Consider the following 22,466-nt stretch of genomic DNA (forward strand, 5'->3'; position numbering starts at 1 on the left):
ATTTCAGTTCAAAAAGGTGCAGCTAATTATAGTGTGAGTAGATCAAGAGGCTGATCCACAGCTGCCTTGCTGTCTCCAGACTGCACTGCAAAGCTCAGAGCACCCAAACCTGCAGCTGCCTCTCCAGACAGGCACAGGAAGGCACAAAAACTCTTCTCTCATCACAATTACATTTACAGACCAAGAAAGTGCAGTAAGGAGGCTGCAGGTGAGCACAGCCCAGCTTTGCCCAAGTTTTTACACAAGCCATGGCCAGCTGAGTGTGTAATGGATTTAACTTAATCACCATGGGTGCAACTCCCACCCAGGTCACCTCTTAACCGAAGCAGGTGTCTGCTGAACAGCCACTGAACTTGAATGGTGTCTTTACTATGCAAACACTAAAATAGTGAGGATTTAGCACAATGCAAAAATTGCCACGCTAAAAAAAGACCTGCTAATATACCATTGATGAGAGCCCCAAAATTTCTTGACTATATTTAACATTTTTAGATAATGCTTCTGCAATTTAAGAGCTGTTGCAACATGGTTACAATTCTTTGAAGAGTACAATGCTTATGGACCAAAAGGCAAAACAAATTACTTTTTCCAAACATGCATAATTTATGATGAAATTACAAGTTTGCTTGGTGCCCTCTATTTTTAATAAAACATAAAAGTAATTAACCACTTAAAAATCCCTTGCAATCTAAAAACAATATAATTTTGTGACTACCTTTAATTTCCAAGTTTTCTCAAGTGTATTTTACAGGGGAGAACAAATATTAAGAAAAAAAAAGAAAATGCAAATTACAATACAATAAAAAGCTGGTGTCCAACAGGCTATAAATCCCATCATCCCTTCACTGAGTTCTTCCTGTTTTAATTTAAAATAACAAAGTTAATGCATTTTTTCCAATGAAATAACACTGTCAAGAGATGTGGAATCATGGTCACCTTTGTACAAAATGCAGAGGTCAGTAATAACATTTCTTACCTTGGGTAGCTGTGGATTTACCTCCTTTCTCTGCCTGGGTAAGCCATGCTGGGCTGTGCTGGTCGAGCTCTGCTGTTCTCTGCTGCTGACCCTAATCTGCTGCACAGCCACTGGAAATGATGCCATGCTGATGACAATACAGGTCATCTCCTGGTAAATCTCCTGTCTGAGCACAGCTGAGCACAGTGCAGCAAACACCCCACTGAAATCAGCTCTAATCTTAACAGCAAGATTCAGTTCTGTGCTGTTTCCATTACAGGACAGTATTTCGAAGGTTAGTTGATGAAGCAGATGAAGACATTAATTTTCAACTTTTGGACACCTGGATTCAAAGTAAAAATAATTTTTCAGTGTCATCCAAGTCTCAGCTGTTCATTCTACAAAATCTGGCATAAGTACCCTGAGGAGAGACCCAGGATCTGCAGAGCAGAATTCAGGTACACTCAAGTTTTAAAAATCTTGTGCATTACTTCTTTTCATGTGTTTAATAACTTTTGTTATTTTTGAAATGTGCTTATAACAAAATAGCATGATGTAAGATATTTTGTCCACAGTTGGTGCCCGTGGTCCTCCTAAGGTAAGCAATTAGTTCAGCTTGGTTGTAACACGTAAACTTACCTTCAGAATAATTCAGTTCTACAGCAACATGTAAAGCAAAGCTATAAAGTTATTTGAGATAGAAATTAACAGGTCCTATGCAAGTGAAAGAACAACCTCCACCTTTATAGAATGACTCACTGCTTCCACACAAGCTCTTTATCAGCACTCTTCAGTTCTTCCATAAAAGTGAACCTCAGCAGGTTGCTGAACTTCCCTTTGAAGCAATGCTCTGTCAGGGCCAGGGGATTGGAAATGTTGCAGTTACACACAGTGGGTGCTTATGTTTACTATGTATGACATTTATTGGAAATATAAATGCAAGTACAGACCACAAGAGACAGATCAGCAATGGTGTAGGAAAAGGTGGTTACAAATTTTCTGCTTTTTGAAGCAAACCCCTGGCTGGTACTTGTAGTTCACTGCTGTGGCTTAACAGGGGCTGACACTACTGGTGGGCAGGGATCCATCAGAGCCCACAGCATTGATTTCTTCACATCACATTCCTCCACCTCTGCCCCTCCACTTCCTGTGCCCCCTTCCCCTTTTTTTAAATTAATTTCTCCTGGTCCTTCCCCACCCCCTCCATTCCTTCCAACCCCCAGAACTTCCCTGCACTGCCCCTCTCACAGCAGCGCTGCATCCACCCTCAGGACCCACACTCACTGCAGTGAACCTGAACACAAACCTCAGCCCAAGCACTTTGAAAATCCTTCCACAGGATGGATTCTCCACAGCAAACTGTGAAATCTGGTTGCTAGTTAGTTTGCAGAAAAGCTGAGTTATTAAGCAAAAAAGACCACAGCAGCTGTGAATGTGCATTTTAGGATATGCATTTCAAGAAGTCACTCACTCCAGGGATTTCTTCACCCCTCTTATTTTAGATTATTCACCTCATAGTTCTAAAACACAAATAGACCAGAAAATTTCAGGAATTAGCCAGAACTGAACCAAAATTTTATTTAAAAAGCGTCACATACAGAAAGCCATACTCTGACAGAATGAGAATGCAGGCATATAAATAAAACAGAAGAAATGTATTATCTTTCAAGAAGTTGTTGAATGCCTGTAAAAAACTAAACAGTAAGTTTTTTTTCAGTGCAAGGCCAAACTGGGAGTTTTACTATGCAGTCCTTAGTGCAGAAAAATTTGAAAATGAAAAAACTGACTTGAAAATATCAAATGATGCTAATGGCTGAACAAACATAAAATGAGTTTCAAGCTAAGCATTTTTATCAGAAATGATGGTACAGTTTTGCAGAAGTTTCACATCACTTTTAAAATTGAAATGTTATTTCAGTTGTAATAATCTCCTGTAAAAGTATGGCAAACCTCAATGACTTCAATTAGTAAGGTAGTCTCAAACCATTTCTGTTTAGAAAAATATTCTGTTTAGAATAGTTAATTTTTAAAAGTTATATATCTATATTCCTGTTTTCTTCCCCTAGCACAAACCTTGTGGAAATGTTGTTTGTTAAAATAAGCTCTGGTTCTTTATATAGCAGACAGTAGTTAATAGGCAATTTGATATAACAGAAATGGCATGCAAAATCAAATGTGCTGGGCTGGGTGACATTACAGCTCATAAAGGCTAAGAGAGTCTTGAAACTTCTTGTAAGCTTAGAACCAAAATTCCAGGAAAAGCCTCAGGCACTGAAATACCACCATAGCTACTTGTGGGCTGTGCCCTTGCCTTTTTGTGCTCACACTGAAGGAGCCTCTGGGACAGAGTCCTGTGAGGTGCCAGGACCTGCAGACTGGCTCACCATGGCACGTGCCAGGGCTGACCTTTCTGCAGAGTGACTGGTGACAGTGCCAAGAGCCTGCAAGGAGTACCAGGAAACAGAGACTGGAGAACACCAAGTGAAACCCTTGAGAATACAAAGGACCTTGTACTGTGAGCAAATTAGTTCAAAGGGTAAAGGGATCCAGAAGTTAGAGCACTGGTTAAAGTAAAGGACAACACAATAGCCAGTGGATGGAGCAGGTTACTTCTGGAACAGCTTCTGATCAACTTAATGAGTATACTGTTAAATGCTACTTCCTCTTATGTTTAGGTATCTCCTCAGCCCCTTCACAAAGGTTTTTTAGTCTTTAACTGGTTCTTTGGAGTGAACACCTACTACTGTAGCAGCTTACAAGATTTTAAGGCTCTCTGCTTATTGTACCTTTATGTAATCAGCTTCTAGAAATGGAGATACTTATTGTAGAAGTTTAAGATAAAATTTGATTTTAAGGTACCGCATGCCCAGCTCATTAATGTTGCATTTAGGAGCAGGATTTAGGTCTTGGTAGGTAGATAAGAGACACTTTGATGTTTTGATGTTTCACCTATAGTGACTAAGTTGAAAAACCATTTGAGTACCGTGTTAGTTAAACCAGTCAAGTTAAAAAGCTTATCAAAAAATATTTTGTACATTCTTTTATATTTCAAGCATCAAGTAATAAGCTTTCTGTTAAACCAAGTTGTGTCACACAACTGTCAAAAATCAACAAAAAGAACAATGCTGGAACAACCATTCTGCTTAATTTTGGGTTTGGTCCCAAAAGAGGTAGTCCATAAGTCACACAAAAATAAAAGTTAGCCTAACATGCCAGTGTCCTCCACCATATGCAGCCTCACCACTAAATGAGGCTATTTCATATCTGCAAACATTATAAGTTAGTGTTCATGTAAATACAGGAACTATATTTGAAATTTATTTCTTCATCTGTAACCACAATTCGGTCCAGCTGACTCAATATATTAAACAGCCTTTGAGCCTCAGCCTTGGTAAGAATTCAGCTTTTCTCCAGATGTTATAACGTGCCTAATACACACATCCTTTAAATAACAAAGGATAGATGTATTTAGGCCAGGAGAGAAGCTGCAGGTTGTTAAGCCTCATTAGTGATGCAGGTCTAAGAACTATCATCATTTCTCTACAAATGCTGCTGCTGCCATCGAATTCCTCATGGTTCCTCTTGCTGAAGCTGCAAACTCTTCAATTTCAGCATTCAGTCTTTTAATTACCCATTCCAATGCTTCACGGCCCTACAGTTAAAGAAAAGTTTATCAGTGTGTAAATCTTAGTAAATAACTAAATCAATTAAACTCTTAGTGAAAATGACTAAAGACACAGCAGTTGAAAGAGGAATGAACAGAAATACATGCCTCTGATATTGGTTATTTCAATAACTGCAGTACTGCTGGAACATGTTCTGCCTTACAGTTCATGAAAACAATTCCTTGTATCAGCAGTTCTCACATTATGATCCACAAAAGACTTTTTATCCAGACTGCTTTATAGTTCTCAAGGCTGAACTTAAGATACCTTTGGATTGCCAGAGGATACACTCTCAACTAAAATACTGCTTCATTGCACCCACATAACTACTTCAGACCTGTAAGAATGTAGATCCTTTTTTGACAGCAAAAACGAATAGATGGCATCGAGAGGGCAGCAAAAGAATGGCAGTGTCTAACTGCTGAGTGAGTGGACATGTTTTCTCCACTGAAGATTCAGAGTTTTGCCAATAACAATTTATCTTATCTCCATTCACAAGAGGAGAAAGAAGAGGAAGTTCAGCATGCTCAGCATTCAGTCTCTACTGTAAAGGCAGCAGAACTATGTGGCCCCTTCCTAAGATTGCTGACAATGCCAGAAAGTAAAACAGAGATCTTGATTCCCTTTGACATTTAGCCAGTGACCATACATTTTACACAAAGGCCATACTTACTTTTTTAGCATTGGAAGAAATTGTGTTTGCCATTAGTCCTTCTAGGTAACTGCTGAGACTGACACCTTTTACAGAGATTATTGCTTCTTGTGTCAGAATGGTTCTGAAACAGAGAGCAGGAAATTGAATTACTCTGAGTAGTCTAAAAAAGAAACTCCCTCCTACCCCTACAAGTACATTCCATCATCAGCTTTGCTCAATAATACAGAACTTCTTGCCCCCTAAACACAATCCTCTTCCACATTGTGTAACTGCTTTATGCTTCTACTTATAAAGCCCAAGAGTGCCTGGCAAGTCCAAGTCTCCCTCTGTGGCTCTCAGCCATTTCCATCTTTAGCAGCAGGATGATAAGAGTGGAAAGAGCAGATCTGGAATTACTGCATACTGGGAAAACAAAATTAAAACATCCCCTTCAACAATAGGGATTGAACATTTCTGACTGTCATGACAGAAAAGATCTCCAGTGTTAGAATCCCTAGAATGATGTTTCAGAATTATCACCACTTCCAGCAGTACAGACTCACTAAGTTCTCAGTTGTCTTAAAAACCCCAAGCAACCACCAAAACACAATCCTCCAAAACCAGAGGCTAAAGGCACACAAATGGGCTTTCTAGTGCAGATCTGTGCTTAGGCTAACAAAGAGATCAGGAACAGGGAGTGAAAACTGCAGATGTACACAAACTCAGCTACAGACAGAACACCCTGAACAGGACTGGACTCCAGCACAGCATGACCCAAAGTCTCCCAGTGACTGCAGAACCAATGTCACTGCAGGAGGTGACAGTCCATTTAATCCTGGTTTAGACAATTTACTGTAAAGAGGACATGAAAAACCCCATCTTCTGATCAAGGGAAACATGGACATTTTCAAAGCAAAATCCAATAGCTGTGGGCAATCTCAGAGAAGGGAGATACTCACTTGTGTGGTTCATGAGGGTGTGGTTTATAGACAAGCCTCTCATCTACCGACACGAGGTTTGTAAATGAAATCTGTAGAACACAGGACAGGATTACCCCTTGATACAATTAACAGAGTACTATAGAGAGCAAATTGTTTTGTGAGTAGGAAACAGTCACAGTGTACATACACCAAGAGGCTTTAAAACATTTTTACTTAACACCACCCCCACCCACAGAACTCCTCCTGCTCATCAGTATGTGCACAGCTTCAGCAGTGACAAGTTCCAAGAGCAAGTAGCTCCTTCCTGAAAAGCAGAACTAACCAACTATTACCATATTACTTAAACCTTTAACTTGTATTGTTTCAGTGGCACAAACACAACTACTTACATTACAGGATTTAAGCTCCATTGTTTTTTTCACAGGGTCAACAACAGAGTGCTCCTGCACATATGTCCTTGTCCTGCAGTTGCCGATGAGCTGGGGACAGGCAAACAGAGATGGGATCAATTCCATAACTCACTGCAATGCTTCATGCCTTTAAATGCACAAGCAGTGGTTATTGCATTGAACAGACACCAAGAGAACACAATCAGGATTTAGCTTAAAACAAAGCTATTCAGTTCAGGTAGACCTCATTTTCCAGATGGAAGCAGTCTGAGATCCAGATTTGACCACAGGGTCACTGTGCTGCTGCTGAGCTTCCCTGATCCATAAATGCTTAAACCATTAAACTTTTAAACCATTAAAGTTATGAAATGATACACATCTATTACAACAGCTGGCTCAGGAGCTTCCCAACCCTTCGGTGTTCCTTTCTGGCCTATGACACAACACCCACCGATTTCACAATGGACGGGATTCCCCACTCCGTGCTCAGGAGCCTGTGGCTGTGCAGCTTCCCGCTGGGATCCACGTGTCTGTCCAGGACATCGACTCCCACCACGCTGGGGTTCATGGGGTTGGGATATTTCCTCATGGCAGCTGTCATCACAGTTTCCCAGGGGTGACTATCCAAACACAACCAGGACACTCAGTTGCACAGCTCTGGTTTCAATAGGATTATCTCTTTCCCTGGAAAAAAACTTCTATTGCGTTGAATGGGCAGCGCACATGAAAATCAAGTATACAACACACCTGATTAATTTGGTGTGCTGAGTTCTATTATAACTGGATAAGAATACTTTCCCTGTGACACCAGTGCTAAAAGACTGCCCTTTACCCCGATTCTCATAATACTAGAGCGATTTACCAAGTCGACTACTCCCTTCGGATTATTTTTAAGTTGTTCTGCAGTACTTGAGCCGGGCCCGACACCAGAAGGGCCTCACGGTGTTTCGGGCAGCAAAGGGCGCGGTGGCCCCGCACAGCCACAGCCCCCGCCGAGCTTCCACAGCCCCAGCGGCCCCGGGAGCCGCCCCAGCCCGTGTCCCCGGCCCGTGCCCCCGGCCCGGCACGGACGCGCGGGGAAGGTCAGGGAGGCGAAAGGCCGCGGCCGCCGGAGCGGGGCGGCGGCGCGGAGCCTCGGGGGGCGGCCCCGGCGCGGCGCAGCCCCACAGCCCCCGGCCCCCCGCACCCGGGGCGGCCCCGCCGCCGCCCCGCACGGCACCTACTCGAACACGTGCTCCGAGGTCCAGATCTTCATGGCTGCGGGGCCCGGCCGGGCGCGCTCCGCGGCCGCTGCCGCCGCTCAGCTCCGCGGGCCCGGCTCTGCCGCCGGCAGCGCGCGCCTGCGCGGGCGGCGCCCGCCAATCGCCGCGCGGCGCCGCGCTGACGTCACAGGGCGCGTACGGCGTGAGCGGGGTCGTGCCCGAGCGGGGACGTTCGGGTGAGGTCAGGGCCGGTGACCCCGGGCCGGGCCTGAAGGGCACCGCCGGCTGCGCCGCCCATCGCGCCAACACGGGCGGGTGCGGCCTGGGGTTGAGGCCGGGACCCGCACGGCCCAGCCCGGCCCTGCCGCCGTTCGCCGCCCTGCCCGATGGCGTCAGAGCGGGCGCAGGTGGCCGATGACGTCAGCGCCGTTCCGGCGTTGGGTCGGCAGGGGGCGCAGGCGGGGTGTGACGTCACGCGCGTGACGCGCAGGGGCGCGGTGCCGGGGCCCGGCCGGTTTTGTAAGAGTTTCGTGAGGGTTTCATAACGCGCATTAACCCGCACCGGCACCGAGCGCCGCCAGCGCCGTTCCTCGCTGGAGGAGCGGCCGCAGCACCCACAGCCCCTCGCGGCTCCTGGCGCGCCGTCCCGCGCTGCCTGCTAAAAGCAGCGCTGAAAAGTGCCCTGAGTTCAGTGAAAACGGTGTTTGTTTCAAGCAGGGAACGTTCCCTGCGCACAGAGAGGGAGTGACCTCTGTGTGCCTATAACCGCACAGAAATAGCCTCAGTGGAAAAGCACGAGAGCGAAACTTGCCAGAAACAGATGATAGCGCGCCGTGAGTGCTGACACCGGCTGCCGTGCCAGAAACCCCAGCCCGGCTGTGCGAGCGGGCACAACATCCCTGAGCGTCCCCAGCATCAGATCCGGCAGCCCTGTTACAGAGAAGCCGCTATTCAATCAATACCAGGTTGAGCCAGTAGGAAATACTTAAATGAGAGCTGTTCTGAGAATAAACTTTTGCTGGGCATACCTGTCTTGATCTTATTTTCACTGACTCACCTCGTGGATATTCCTGAGCACTGCTGATGTGTTAGATTAGACAGAGTTATTGGTGGGAGATTGTGAGGCAGCTCTAAATCCATTATAGTCTGAATACCCACCGAGAGACTTTTGCAGCTGGAGAATTTTGCAAAATATGTTAAAAATGCGAAGCATTTTGGGAGGTCTCGATGTGACACAGTTGTGGAAGGTGGTGACCCTTTAATAGGCAGGGGGAGTGCAGCAGGTTCCCGTCCCTTATCCATCAGGCTGCCTGTAGCCTCTCATCAGGGCTTTTTTCTGTAAAAGAAATGTTATCTACTGGAAGCAAAGCGAAATGTCATCTGCAAAGGGAAGCACGCCAACATATGGTGCAGATTAGGAGCTAGATTTCAGCAGCTCTTGCTCGTTGAAACTTCAGGCTATTTTAACAGGAGATTTGTTAAAGTAGCTTTCTATATCTGAGTGATATGAAGTGTGAAACTACTTATAAACCTGTCTTGTAAGAAAAATCACACAATTATAAATAATACAGCCAGACTTTAGGAAAATAAAATGCGCATTTGTAACTGCAGAATAAGAAGTGACACATCCTAAACATTAGAATTATTTACGTGTATTATAATACCATAAAATCCAACATCTTTGCCCCTATATGTTGTGAGAATCTGTCTAATAACTGAAATAAAGGAAAACATTCTGTCAGTTGAGTTTGTCCAGTCCCAGGCAGTACTAAAATGATCACTGAGGATGATGATGCACACCTACAAGAGAATATGAAAACCTGTGGAAACCCATGATGAGATTACTTAGTCCATATGTATCTTTCAGGGGCTGTTTGTTCACAGCTGCTAAATGCAACTGATGCCTGAGATGGGCCTTGTGATTATATGTTTCAGATTTTGGCAGAGCAATCCTCTTGGATTGGCTAAGAAATACCAGAAATTGCCCTAGGAAATCTGTGGGAAATGCTCTGGGGTCTCAAACAATTAGCTGCTCAATGAGGCAGGAAGATTTTGTATTGCCAGACCCATTGTGCCAGTAGGGAGGTGTGACTTGTTCCCTTTAAGCACCCTCATAAAAACATCGTAATTTTGACCAAAAAGCACAAATATCAGGAAATAACTCACAGCCCAAGTCTCTTTATCTCCAGCATTATATCCAGAAGGTTCCTGCTCTCCATAGTGAGTACCAAACCCCCAGATTGTCAAACCCAACCAGGCCTACACTGCTATGTAAAAATCCAGGTATTGTGTTTCTGTTAGGAAAGCAAAGAGCAGCCTGGTTCAGAGCCCTGCTCCAGAGATCAACCAGCTCACTGCAGCACGAAATGTCACTGAATTCCAGCCTGAAAAGGGTTTGGTGACAATGGCAGTGACTCAGGCTGCACTTCTGAGGGAAATGAATACAAGCCTCAAGTGCCATTTGTCATAGGTCACCAGAACTGAATTGTGCAGAGGTGACACTGCAGGGGTGATACAGAGAGGGGTGAGTGGGGAAAGTTCTGCACTCACCTGCTGTACCCCCTGTCACGGGCTCTGGTTTCAGCTATCACAACTCTGCACTTTTCACATGACAGCTGAGGTGTTTACTGTTTCCTACACGTAAGAAAATTGTATTTTGTGGTGTATTTTCCTACTGTCATATTCTGAAATATGGCTATGCTGCAGTTACACTGCACAAGTTCCTTGATCTGAAATCCAAGTTTTGTTTGTGTGAAATATTTGTATTCACAGGCAATATTCATGAAAACCATTCAAAGGTCTTGCTCTTTTCTTGAGCTGGAAAAACAAGTTCCCACTCCCTCTGTCAGTCTGGCACTTGTAATGATAGAAAATTGTCAGTGTTTTCTTTTCCAGACATACCTCTTCAGTGACTTCCATTATACAATTCTTCATGGCTGCCCATCTATAAACACCCTTTCATCAGCTGTCAATCCAGTACCTCAGCTCCTCATGCTTGGCTGTATTTTCCTGAATGTACTTCTTAGAGAAAACTTTGTTGGATAGCAAAGCTCCTTTTCAATGCTTCCAGAATTGGCTTATTCATGCCTGGCAAGTCATAATGCATCCCTGTATGAAAAGGTCACATCAAATGGTGCTTTTAATAAACAAATACCTTTATTTGACAGCAAGAAAGCACAGCAATACCTCCGTGCAGGATGGTACCCACCCCTCTAGCTTTGCCCATACTTTAATAGGAGCTTTGTTCAAGTTATTTTGATCCTTCCAGATTTCTGATTAATATCTAAAGAAGACACCAATTGGGAAATGCCACCACTACAGAACATTCTGGAAAAGTAGTGTTAGGCACAAATGAGTTTCCATGATGAGACACCTATTAGCTTAGAACAGAGCTCACACTGTAGCAAAGAGTAACATTCACATGCTTTGGTGCATCTCTTTGTCTCTTCAGAGAAGCATAAATGGAATAAAAATATTTTTCCCCTTCAATACTGAAAATGTGTTTTTATTGAAGCAACCAGAATTCTTTAGCAGTTTCACTCCTCTGTAAGACATTAAAAATTTCACTGCTGATGTTGAGTCCTAACAGTGCTCCCCACTGCTGCAGCAAACTGGCCTCCCACCCCAAAGCCCTTCACCTCCCTTCTTCAGAGCAGATGTTGTCCCAAATTCCTCATCACTGAGGCCTGTAGCCCTCATTTGAGGCAGGCCAGAGGAAAAGGACCAGAATGCACTCAGGAACCCTGAGCTCCATAAACCTTCCAGCCTCGAGCAGGGGAGCTGCATTGCCAAAGTGCCCCCGTGCAGCTGCTCTGCAGCTCTGCCCGGGCTGTGTGAGCTGTGTGAGCTGTGTGAGCTGTGTGAGCTGGCCCTGGTGCCACCTGAGGACAGTTATTTCTGTCCAGGGACTGCTGCTCATGTTCTCTGGGACAGCTCTTCACATGGCCAGGATGAGCACTGTGAGGGAACAAGACAGCTAAATTTCTGTTTGCACAGTGAGCCAGAAATGAAATGGAAAAATGACAGGAAAGTCATGTTAGTGCTGTAAAGCAAGAACAACTGATCAGGGCTGATTTGGCCAGTGCTGTGCACCCCCCAAAACACCCGCTGGCACCAGCTTGGCTTTAGCCAGACCTGCAGCAGCTCTCTCAGTTCAGTGCATTTGTTCTTCATCTGCTGACAAACACTGACTTGCTGTTTGTATCATGCAATTCAATTCAACTCAGTTACAACACAGAGCAGTGTAAGACAGCCAAATACTTGTATTTGTTTCTGCACTTTATCGGTTGACCAGGAGAGTTTTATCTTCTATCCTGTAATTTTTACTTCCTCCCTCTGTTTGAATAAAAAACAGTTTATAGAAATAGCCAACAAATCCCCTTCCCTTAGTCCTTCATATTCCACCAGAAATAGCTCTCAAGTTACCTAGGAAATACAAACAAAAATTTTTACCGATTGTCATTTTCTATCCTCAGACTAAGACCTATCACTCCTTAAGAAGAAATGAAATGCCAGTAACTATATCAGCTTTCAGAGAAGAGATGCAGGTGTTTATATAATTACTAAGAAACCAGTTTGAGTCGATTCCTGCCTTCTGTGTGGAAAAACCACGAGAGGGGGCTGGATCACATGTGTTGTCTGTGTATTCCACTCCCTGTGTGTCCCTGTGAGAACAGTCTGTTAGATTTCAATTTGCACAAGTCCTCATCTGTGATGAAGTAGCTTTTCTTCCCTTTGCAGATATTGGTCACCACATCTACAATTACACTGCACAACTCTCTGGGATGTGATTTCAGTAAATCCAGTCCAGTGTCTCAGGTAACAGTGATATCCAGACAGGAAAACCTGAGAACAATTCAGGCTGCAAATGTCCTGTTGTAAACCTGTGCACTTGGTGTCAGATAAAAGCCTTTAGTACTTTATGGAAACAGTAAGGAAAGCCAAGGACATCATTCACAGAATGCATCTGAGGAAGCTCTCAGCAGGAGGTGAGGGATATCTTAAAAAAATTTAAAGCAGTCTTTGGTTGGAGAGAGAATGGCCTCTTCATCTTGATCATGGATTTGCTTTTTCTTGGAGAAGCTCTGAAAGGCAGAGTTGCAGTCAGAAGTGAAGAGTGATACAGAAGGTGGTAAATCTCCCATCAGATCCTACCGTGGGTCTCCCATGGCACTCACAGAGGGAATGGCACACCCTCTGCAAACTTACAGGATATTCTGACTGAACGTCACAGGATCAATAAGCAAAATCATTTCATATTCCACTCACATTTGAAGTCATTCTTAATGAGTGAAAAACAAAAAATTAGTGATAAGATCTTCAGATACCTGTGGCCACCTGATGTGGAAGGACAGCTTGGGCTCTGAACTGCTGATTAGTGATACTGCTACACTGCTGCTGCAGCTGCTCAGTTTTAGCTGATGGGAGCTAAGAACACCAAGGGGAGACTGAGATTTTGTTAGCTGCCATTGAACATCTCTCCCTTCCCCAAATACCCCTGCACACCGTGAAGAGCCCTGCCCAAATCCCAGCAATATCCTGCCCCCCTCCCCCTGATAAATTAAAACCCAGACATTATCTTCACTTCACCACACAGAGTTTAAGTTAGGTCATATTAAAAATGTGCATTTTTAATAGAATGATCTTGGACAAACATTTGATTTTCAGATCCTTTAAATTTTATTCTTCTGCCATAAAATGTGCCAAGAGGCTTAAAGCTGCACACCTTCAAGAGTGCTGTTGCCTCATATACCTTCCTTACCCAGCATGTGATACATCTCCTGCAGTTGGGAAACACTCTGTCTAACACTGCCTACACTAACCAGGCTCTGGCACTGTTTATATAATTTGAATGCAAATAATTATTTTTCTTATCAGCTTCCTCCCCCACCTGACAACATCCAAAATGTAAACGCCCTGCACGTAGGATCCCCCCAGCTGGCCTGAGCCGCTTCTGACACTCACTCTCCCACCTGCCCTCTGGGCTCCTTTGTTTTAACACACTCAGATGACTACAGAGAAATGATTTACCACCTTACACATCTGTGCTTGGCTTTATGTTTGGCAGCAGAGGTCTTAAACAGGCAGTACATGGCCCTCAAATGGCTTTTGGCAAGGAACGATCTGGTTTCAATTTAAGAACTGACTCAGAATTTGTAACAAGGTAGGTGCTGTTTGACTCATTTTGACTTTTTAATTTAGGTTGTGCAGTTTCCTTGCCTTGCAGAGTTCAGGCAGTTGGATGATGGCTCTACAAACGTCTGTGTCAGGAGTGGGAGCAGCAGCTGCCTCCAGGTGTTAGACTGAGCCCAGGTCCAGGGTGGATGAAGGGGACTGTGCTGTTGTCTGGGAAACAGTCTCTGAAACAGAGAATGTGACAGATCCCAGCCAATAATGTTTGCTCTTGCAAGCATCACAAATGTGCATATGATCAAGTAGGCAGATGATAATCACATGTTATCACCCACAACTCATGAGCAAGCACAGTAACAGCACAATTAAAGACAAAACCACAAATTTTAAAGTACTTTGAAAATGCTGATGATTTTGTGTTGTTTGGAGATAATCATGTTTCTCCCCCAGTCATCCTTGTGTAATTCAAGAGATGACAACAGTTCTTATAAAAACACTGTGCTCTCAAACATTTGTTGGGTGCAATTTTCAGTGCAAAGTCTGAAGAACCAGTGATGAAGGTCATGGTCAGAATTATGTGTTAAGTCACAAACTCATGGTCTGCAGATCTTGCTCCTATGTCCAAAATTTCTATCAAACTCTGTTTCAGAAATCCTGTGCTCCATCAGCTATCTTTGGACGCAGTTTAAAGAAACCAAAACCTGGAAATAAAAGTCATACACAAAGTGGAAGTGGCCACTTAGTCATCAGTGCTGACATCTCAACTGTCACCAAGACAATGATGAGATCAATATAAACCAAACAGTCTCGAGGCACGTAGGATTTCATGTGCCTGTGGCTGACCACACAGCTCTGCTGAAGGCAAGGCATTAAATCATTTTTCTTCAAAGTTTTGTGGGTCAGAGAGCAGGTGGATCCTGGATTTAAGAGTATTTCTGCTGTCCTTAGTGCTGAGACTGTATTTGTTACCTCTGTGTGGGGGGAGGATCCAGTCTCAGCTATTGGGAACACAAGACCTTGTCTCTGGGACTTCAGATCTTTAATAGGAGCAGCAACTTAAAGCTCGGTCCCAGCCTCTCCTCTGGGCCTGACTGGGAATTCCCAACCCAAGTTGAGAAGAAATGCTGGTGTTTGGACAGGACTGACAACTCACAGGGAAACAGCAAGCATGGAAGTCAAAAACTGAACCTGAAAATGATCCTTGTCCTTCTGGGGATGAGGCACTCTGACAGTTTAAAATTTTTAATATCTTATCTGGCCAGTGGTGGTTTCCTGTTTGTAGCTTCACTGAAAATGCTTCTCTTTTCCAAACAGCCTTCTGAGGGGTTCTCATGAGTTCATTTCATCCAATCTAAGGGATAAACTATAAAAGAAAAAGAATTAATAAAATTAATCAAATAGGAAAGTTTAAGATGGAAACAATGCAAGGATCTTCCAGGCAAATAAAGTAACAGAATACTCTTCATGCACAGTTGGGACAAAAGTATTTTCTTTCATGGTATGCTCTAATAACCATATTAAACTGAAAAGTAAGCAGACTCCATAAAATCTTCACTGATGTAAAAGTCATAGATTTAATTTAGAAAAAATCAAAATCAAAGGCCATGAGATGGGGTGATAAAAACTGTCAGAGTCCAGCTTGATAAAATGCCTGGATCTGCATTTCCTTTAACCACTGACACTCCAGGCCATGGGGGCTTTTTTATGTACTTAGCTGTGAAATATAGCAGCACTTAAGGGAAGTGAGAGGAATATGTGGGGATACTTATAATCTTGGAAATCCTGCAAAAGAACTCCACTACATTCTGTCCTGATCCAAAGCCAAACACATTTAACAGGCCTGTACAAACCTGCTACACACAGACCAAGAGAATTTGAGTCAAACATATGCAACAACTTGAGGATCTAAGAATTTAGTAAATATTGCAAGAACATACGAGCTGTTAAAAATCCATTTGCAGCCCAGCCCTGGGTGTGTTGCACTTGTGAAGGACAGCAAGTGAAATCCTCAGAGCCTGGACTCAGCCCTCAGACTCTTCTAGGCCTTCCACCACCCCCATTATTGTTAATTAGCACAGCTTCATTAGCCATGATTAATTAGAGAACCCTGTGGGAGAAAACAGCTTTTTCACCATTGTGCTGCCTAGACTTAATGTACTGCTGAAAGGAAGCTGTCTGCAACTTAGTGTTTCAGCAGTAATAAAAGGAATAAGCCACATGTATAAATAAAAAAAGAAAAAGTTAAATTCCATGCTCTGAAAAATCATCAAATTTATCCCAGTATAATTAAGTCAGCTTGGATTAATCCATCTCCTGAGGATCTATATAAGTTCTCTGTTACATGAGTACAGAGTCCAAAATGTTAACAGACAGCTACAAACTGAAGTTAAAAATATTTTTTAAATGAATAAGTAGTTTTAGCATTGAGTACTCTTCTCACAAAACCATTTAAAATGAAGTTTTTCATATCTAGGTCTTGCATGGTGTACATTAAGGCACTTGCTACCTAGCTGCCTCAATTTATTTTTTCTCTAAATTGAGTCATTTAGAAACCACTTCCAAGTTGCTGCACAATAAATAATATTTGTATCAGTTCTAGTGCATTGATTCAATAGTAGATCCAGCAGGTTCATGATTAATAAGGTGGCAAAAATGGAGTTTAAGTTTCTTAGTGTCAATATTTGGTTTTCATGTCCAGAAATAAGAGGAATTTTTATATACACTTTGTAGTGATGAAAAATTCTGAGTATCCAGGAGCTCTCTGAAATACTCAGAATACTGTAAAGCAGTAATTATTAAAAAGAAAGGTCTATGAAAGGCAAGATGAAGAGCACAGCTCTTCTTTTTAATCAAGATGTGCACTCTATGTATCTTCAAAGCCAGGAGCTCCCAAATGTGCAGTGGGATGAGTAGCATAGGAACAGGAAAAACAAATACTGTGTGACCAGCTGGACACTGCTGAGCAGGCAGACCCACACAGGGATTGGTGCTGCCAGATCCATCAGTGAGGGGAGCAGCAGGCAAGGAGACTTCTAAGCAAAATGATGATATTAATAAAAAGCCTCCACAAGGCTTCATTAATCACAAAACTTGGAGATAACCCAGCATCAGCAACAGCTAAAACATATTTAATTTGCTTACTCCAAAATCAATGTTTGTTCCCTGTATAAATGTGTGCTTCAGAGTGTCACATATCTTAATCCTTGCTGATAAAAGAGGCTGTAAATATTTTAAAGGAAAAACAATAGATTATGATGATATTGCTGAGATATCACTGCATTCCTCTCAAAAGGGAAAAGACCAAAATTGACACATTTCTAAGCAGCTTTTATTTTCCTGCTTCCCTGAAGTTCAGTGGAGGTATTTGAAGTATACTCACAAGTTCATTTTGTTTGAGTGATTTCTTTATAAATTTTAAAATGCCACTGTAATCAGAGATATTCAGATATTCAGTGTTAGGAAATGTTCCCTTTACAAGCCATAATAAACAGTATTTGGTGCAGGAATAAAGAGATAGGATGTAACCTTCTTAGGATGGCTTGGGTTGGAAAGGACTTTCTTGGTGTGGATGATTTTAAATAAAGAAAAAAAAAAGATAAAGATAAAAAAAAGTGAATTTATAGTCTTAAGTTGCAGTAACTACATAGGAAAATCTATGAATTGGGCAGGAAGCTTATTACAGGTGATTGTTAACCTGAACAGCACCTTTTAGTTCTGTTCCTGATTCTTTGAGGGCTTTAGTCAAGAAAATACTAAATACTCATGCCCACAGAACTCTAGTGAAATATGTAAGTAGTAGTATCTCAGATGTTACAAATATGAAAATGTTGAGGAGATTTTCTAGGATCAGCTAAGGACTCAATTCCCAGGAAAAGATTGGTGGGAGTTGAGCTTCCAACTCACATGTTATCTCTTCCGAAATCTGTCTTGGGTGGCTTTTCTGAGACAAAGAACAGTTCACCTGGAATTAAACTGTGAGAATTCCCAGTTCAGTCATGTGAGCCACGTTTTCTCCCTGTACCTTCTTATATTTTGAATTTCATTTCCGTGCTGGCACATAGGATGGGTGTGTGAAGGGGTCCTTGCACAGAACACAGCATCAGAATTTGCTTTCCTGAAGTAGTTTTATTAACGATTGTCAGGGAGGACAGACCCATCTTTTCCCCAAGCCTTTGCTGATGGTAGGGATTAGGAGAGGTTGGTAATTGAAAGGGCAAGGTAATTCTAATGTATATTTTTTTCTATTGCTGTATTTTTAATTTGGAGAAGCCTTGAGGAGTTTATTAAATTGCCATGTACTCCAGAGACAGTTTTTATTAGAGTTAATCCTGAAAGGATAAATTAGCAATGGATCTTTACAAACACAATCACTGAAACACAGACGTGAGTTGAGCTGTTCAGATGACTGTTTCCATAGCAGCACACAGCCACAGCAGGTCCTCAGAGACACAGGATACTGTTTCTATGGTAATAGAATGTCTGAGCCTCTATGGTAATAGAATGTCTGAGCCTTGAGGATGCACAGAAATCCATTGTGAGCTAATATTTTCGATTAAAGAGACTTTCTTGTTCACACTTATTTGTGTTTAGCCACTTGTCACCTTTTTGCTACGCTGGATCTTAGGCTGGTGACTCTCCTGAGCTTGTTTTTCTAAAACAAGAGGTGGTATCTGGACATTCTGTCTGTCCATCTCTTACAACTTTTTAAACTGTTAGTTAATTTTATTCCAGTGCTGGGGCTCAGCACAAGGAGTGGTGACACCACTGCTGGGACATCCACACAGGGAATTCAGCTGCTTTCTGTCCTTGGCTGAGGACAGGGGCAGGAAAGAAAGGGTAGGGGTACAGAATATGCACTTATGGGCACCTCAAATAGGGAAATAAATGGTAACACATAAATGAAAAGTGCTAGAAGGTGGCACAGGAACAATTTCAGGGTGGTAGGAGGGTGCATAGAGCCACAGACAGTGTAGGAGTGTCACTTTTTGTCTTAAAACATGAATTATGTCCCTGCTAAGTAATTCCAGTTGTTAACAATGCTGGTAATCTCAATTTTTTGTGCTTTTCTCATGTTCCTGCATCCTGAGTTGCCTAGATCCTTGGCTGCAAAAATTCTTTTGGATTATTCTACTGGGATCAAATCACAAAGGGTCTGTAATATGCTAATACCAAGCAGATTCACAACAGAACCTGTGCAGGAGACCATCAGAAATTGAAACTAATCCAAGTAAAGAGCATTACTATTACTGTTTTCAGTAATTTCAGAGCTCCACGTATGGAGCCTGAGTCTGGCTGCAGTGAGTGTCTGGATGCTGAAGGCTTTTCTGGCCATGTACCCAGGATTTCAGGACAAGGAGATAACACCTTAATAGCTGAAAAACTGCTGATACAATTTCAGTGTCTGCTTTTGAAAATCAGAGCCATTAATGGTGTCAATAAATTTGAAAAAGTCATGGTAATCCAATTACTGCTATTTTAAAACACTAAGGCTCCTTTGTAGCTATGGAAACAAAAATGCAGACATTAATGAGCAAGGGGGAAAGAACCCTGGTGTTTCCTTGACGACAGATAAAAGCAAAGCTCCATGAGACCCAGAGGAGAGAGGGACAGAAACACCATGTCTCACCATGACAGACAACTGAAATCCAAGTCCAGTGCAATAATAAACTTCCCTCTGCCAGGAGTGCTGTTTCACATGACCTTTATCCTGCACTTATCCATGCATGAGGCACTCAGGGGAAGAACTGCAGCCCTAAAGCACGTGATGAGCACTGGAACCCTCCTGGGGCACCCCTGGGCCAGGTGAGAGTTTGTGGAACGTGGAAGAGCTGCTCAGCCCCAGGGGGAGAGGCAAAGAGCCAGATCTGAGCCTGCCCTGGTGCTTTGCAGTGGGGATGTGACTCAGGTGCTCCTCATGAGCTCGGTGTGGGCACGGGACACCACTGGGGCAGCCCCAGGGGCTGAAAAGCTCCTGTTCCCTGCAGTGCATCCTAAATTACGTGTTCATATATATTTACATACAGCACCTCTTCTCCCAGTGAAATTCTGTGTAACTGTTAGATAAAATTATGACACAGATACAAGCAGTGTGCCACTGGAACTTAGTTGTTATCACTTAAAATTTACCTGGCAGCTCTCACAAAATTCACAAAACATTTTTCAGAGGAACTCAACATTGTTCAAAGATAAAATAAGAGTGAAATTGAGACAAAGCTAAGTAAGAAGACACCAGTTGGTGGATATCAGTGGATAGCATATAGCATAATAGAATATTGATATGTAAAATTATTAATAAAGTAATAAAAAGAAGAGTTAATTGGCAAGTTTCTCCCAGGCATTTTGGAAGAGCTGAACTTTCAAAAAAGGTCTCATTTTAACTCTATCCAGCTTGTGGTATAAATGAAGACCCCTTTATAATGGGAAGGACAGTGTACCAATTGGTTCAAAATCCTAAATTTAGGTGTGTCAATAAAGAGCTGGATACTACATTACAGGCCTGTAGGATTTCCTTGAAAACATGTTGGGAAAAAACACAGCTATGTAGAAACTAACAGGGAAAATAAAAAATCCATAATTGAGTTGTCTGAATGGTGTGGACCGTGGGTTCACTGGTGACTGCTGCTGGCCTGGGGTCCCGGTGATGGGAATTCTGTGTTTCTCTATTTATAGTTACTGATGCTTCCTTTTACTGGTTTTGACATTGATCTGAGTTGGTTCAAGTGATCAATGACCCTGTCAAATTCTATTCTCTTTCTCTGTAAATCACATTAAAGTCAGTGTACTTGGTGGGCTTTAGAACATTTCTGAGTACTGTCAGTAGTTCTGAGTTTTCTGTTTTTCTGTGCAAATAAGAAACAGATGGAAAAATGAATACATCTGTAGTTTGTGCACGTACAAACCACTGAACCTTGTTGCCTTTTCGAGTTGGAGCAACTGTTCCTCTGAAAGCTACATTGCTTCTAAGTGTGTCATAATGGTAATTACTCATGTTTGTGATGTGATATGCCTGAAAAAACTACAGCTCATTAATCCTGCAGTCTATAGGACCTGGAAAGACCCTTCCTGTTCCTCCTGCAAAACATCTCTTTTGTGGCAGAGGCACTATAGCTTCCTCTGCTTTTTAACCTTTCAGCTGTCAGCAAAAGGAAGATTTGGGCAAGGAGGAGGAACTGGAGCTCTTCATTCCCACCCCATCACCTGATACTTCAGGAGCAAAGCTGGGGTCATCTGCTTTTTCTCTTTGATGTCCAAGATTTTTCATGGATTTTAGACTATCCTTGTAAATTAGTCCATAAAACATCCCTGCTTATGGTCAATACTAAGAACCCAAACCAAATAAAGTCCCAAATCAAACTGTGTGATGATTCAGCATTTAGAACCTTACCTAACACACATTAAAACTACATTTGGAAAAAAGGCCTATGGGATTTTAATGGAAGATGGTTTGAGGCTGAACTTTTTCCTTTTTTTTTTTTCTTTCCTTTCTCCTTTGGGTGAGTGTCTGTCTGTCCAGCCCTGCTGTTGGGCTGTGGAAAGAACCCAAGCACTTTAAAGGAAAAATTCAATTCTTAGTGAAACTGAGGTTGTGTCTGCAACCAGCTGAACCTTCTCAGTTTTGTGGCTGCCTTAGCATTTTTTCAGCAGCCCTTGAGTCCTTTCCCTATGGGATCCATTACTTTTGCCTTCTGTTTTAATTTTCCTTGAACTGACTTTTTTTGGCAAGGAGACCCACATTTGCTTCTGATGAAGCTTTGTCTCTCCCTTTTGCTGTTAAAGCAAATTTTTGTCTTCAAGTTTTTTTTTCTCTTGGTATGGCCTGACCAGTTTGTGAGGGCTCTACTCCTCTATGGGTGGTAGTTCTTTCTTGCTCAACAAACAGAATGAACTGCCAGATGAATCTTAATAGTTGTTATGCAATGTTGATAGGAGGGCAGTAGTTGGCTGTCCAGTTTAAAAGAATGTAAATATTTTTTGAATATTTTTCTATATTCAATTTTTTCCCCCCAGATTTTTAATAGTTGCTTTAAAAGATTCTGCCAATTCACTAAGCTGTGATCTTTGGGAAAAACAGTCACTTTAAGTGCCATGCTGGAAATGATCAAATGAAAGATGTGTAGGCAACCATGATTCCTGTACATTCAAATTTAAGTGTTCATGTCTATAGAAGAAATATTGCTATTTGTGATAACCAATATCATATTACACAATGGTTCTTCATGGGGATTAATTCTCAGAGGAGGATTAGGTGGATTTAGACATTCCAGGTGCTACTTCACCAGCAGCACAGTTGCAAACACCATGGAGAAATGGTGACTTGGAAATACAGCAGCTGCAGGGTCATGAAATAACTGTCCATGTCATATTGAGACAAAAATGAGCAACACATTCACCTCAGAGAGTTACTGCTTCAAGATGTGTATTTTGTTACTACACTTTTCAAACTGAGTCAAGAAAATAGTAATTTTTTTTTTTTTTTAAATATGAATAATAAAAGATTGATATCACTCATTAATAATGCATGGTGTTTAACTGGGCAAAAGACAGAACA

At 42.4% G+C, this 22,466-nt stretch overlaps 1 protein-coding gene across 1 annotated transcript; it reads right to left on the reverse strand.

The window, feature by feature from the left end:
- Positions 1 to 2,508: 2,508 nt before the first annotated feature.
- On the reverse strand, positions 2,509 to 7,942 carry PRELID3B (PRELI domain containing 3B). The gene is made up of 6 exons (XM_056507352.1): positions 7,808 to 7,942; positions 7,036 to 7,204; positions 6,585 to 6,674; positions 6,214 to 6,284; positions 5,294 to 5,396; positions 2,509 to 4,607 (listed from the first exon to the last, which is right to left on the reverse strand). The coding sequence occupies exons 1-6, from the start codon at positions 7,837 to 7,839 to the stop codon at positions 4,488 to 4,490; spliced, it is 585 nt and encodes a 194-aa protein (XP_056363327.1). The 5' UTR covers positions 7,840 to 7,942; the 3' UTR covers positions 2,509 to 4,487.
- Between the last annotated feature and the right edge of the window lie 14,524 nt (positions 7,943 to 22,466).

Source organism: Oenanthe melanoleuca, chromosome 20 (genome assembly GCF_029582105.1).
Source record: "Oenanthe melanoleuca isolate GR-GAL-2019-014 chromosome 20, OMel1.0, whole genome shotgun sequence".
Classification (NCBI taxonomy): Eukaryota; Metazoa; Chordata; class Aves; order Passeriformes; family Muscicapidae; genus Oenanthe; species Oenanthe melanoleuca.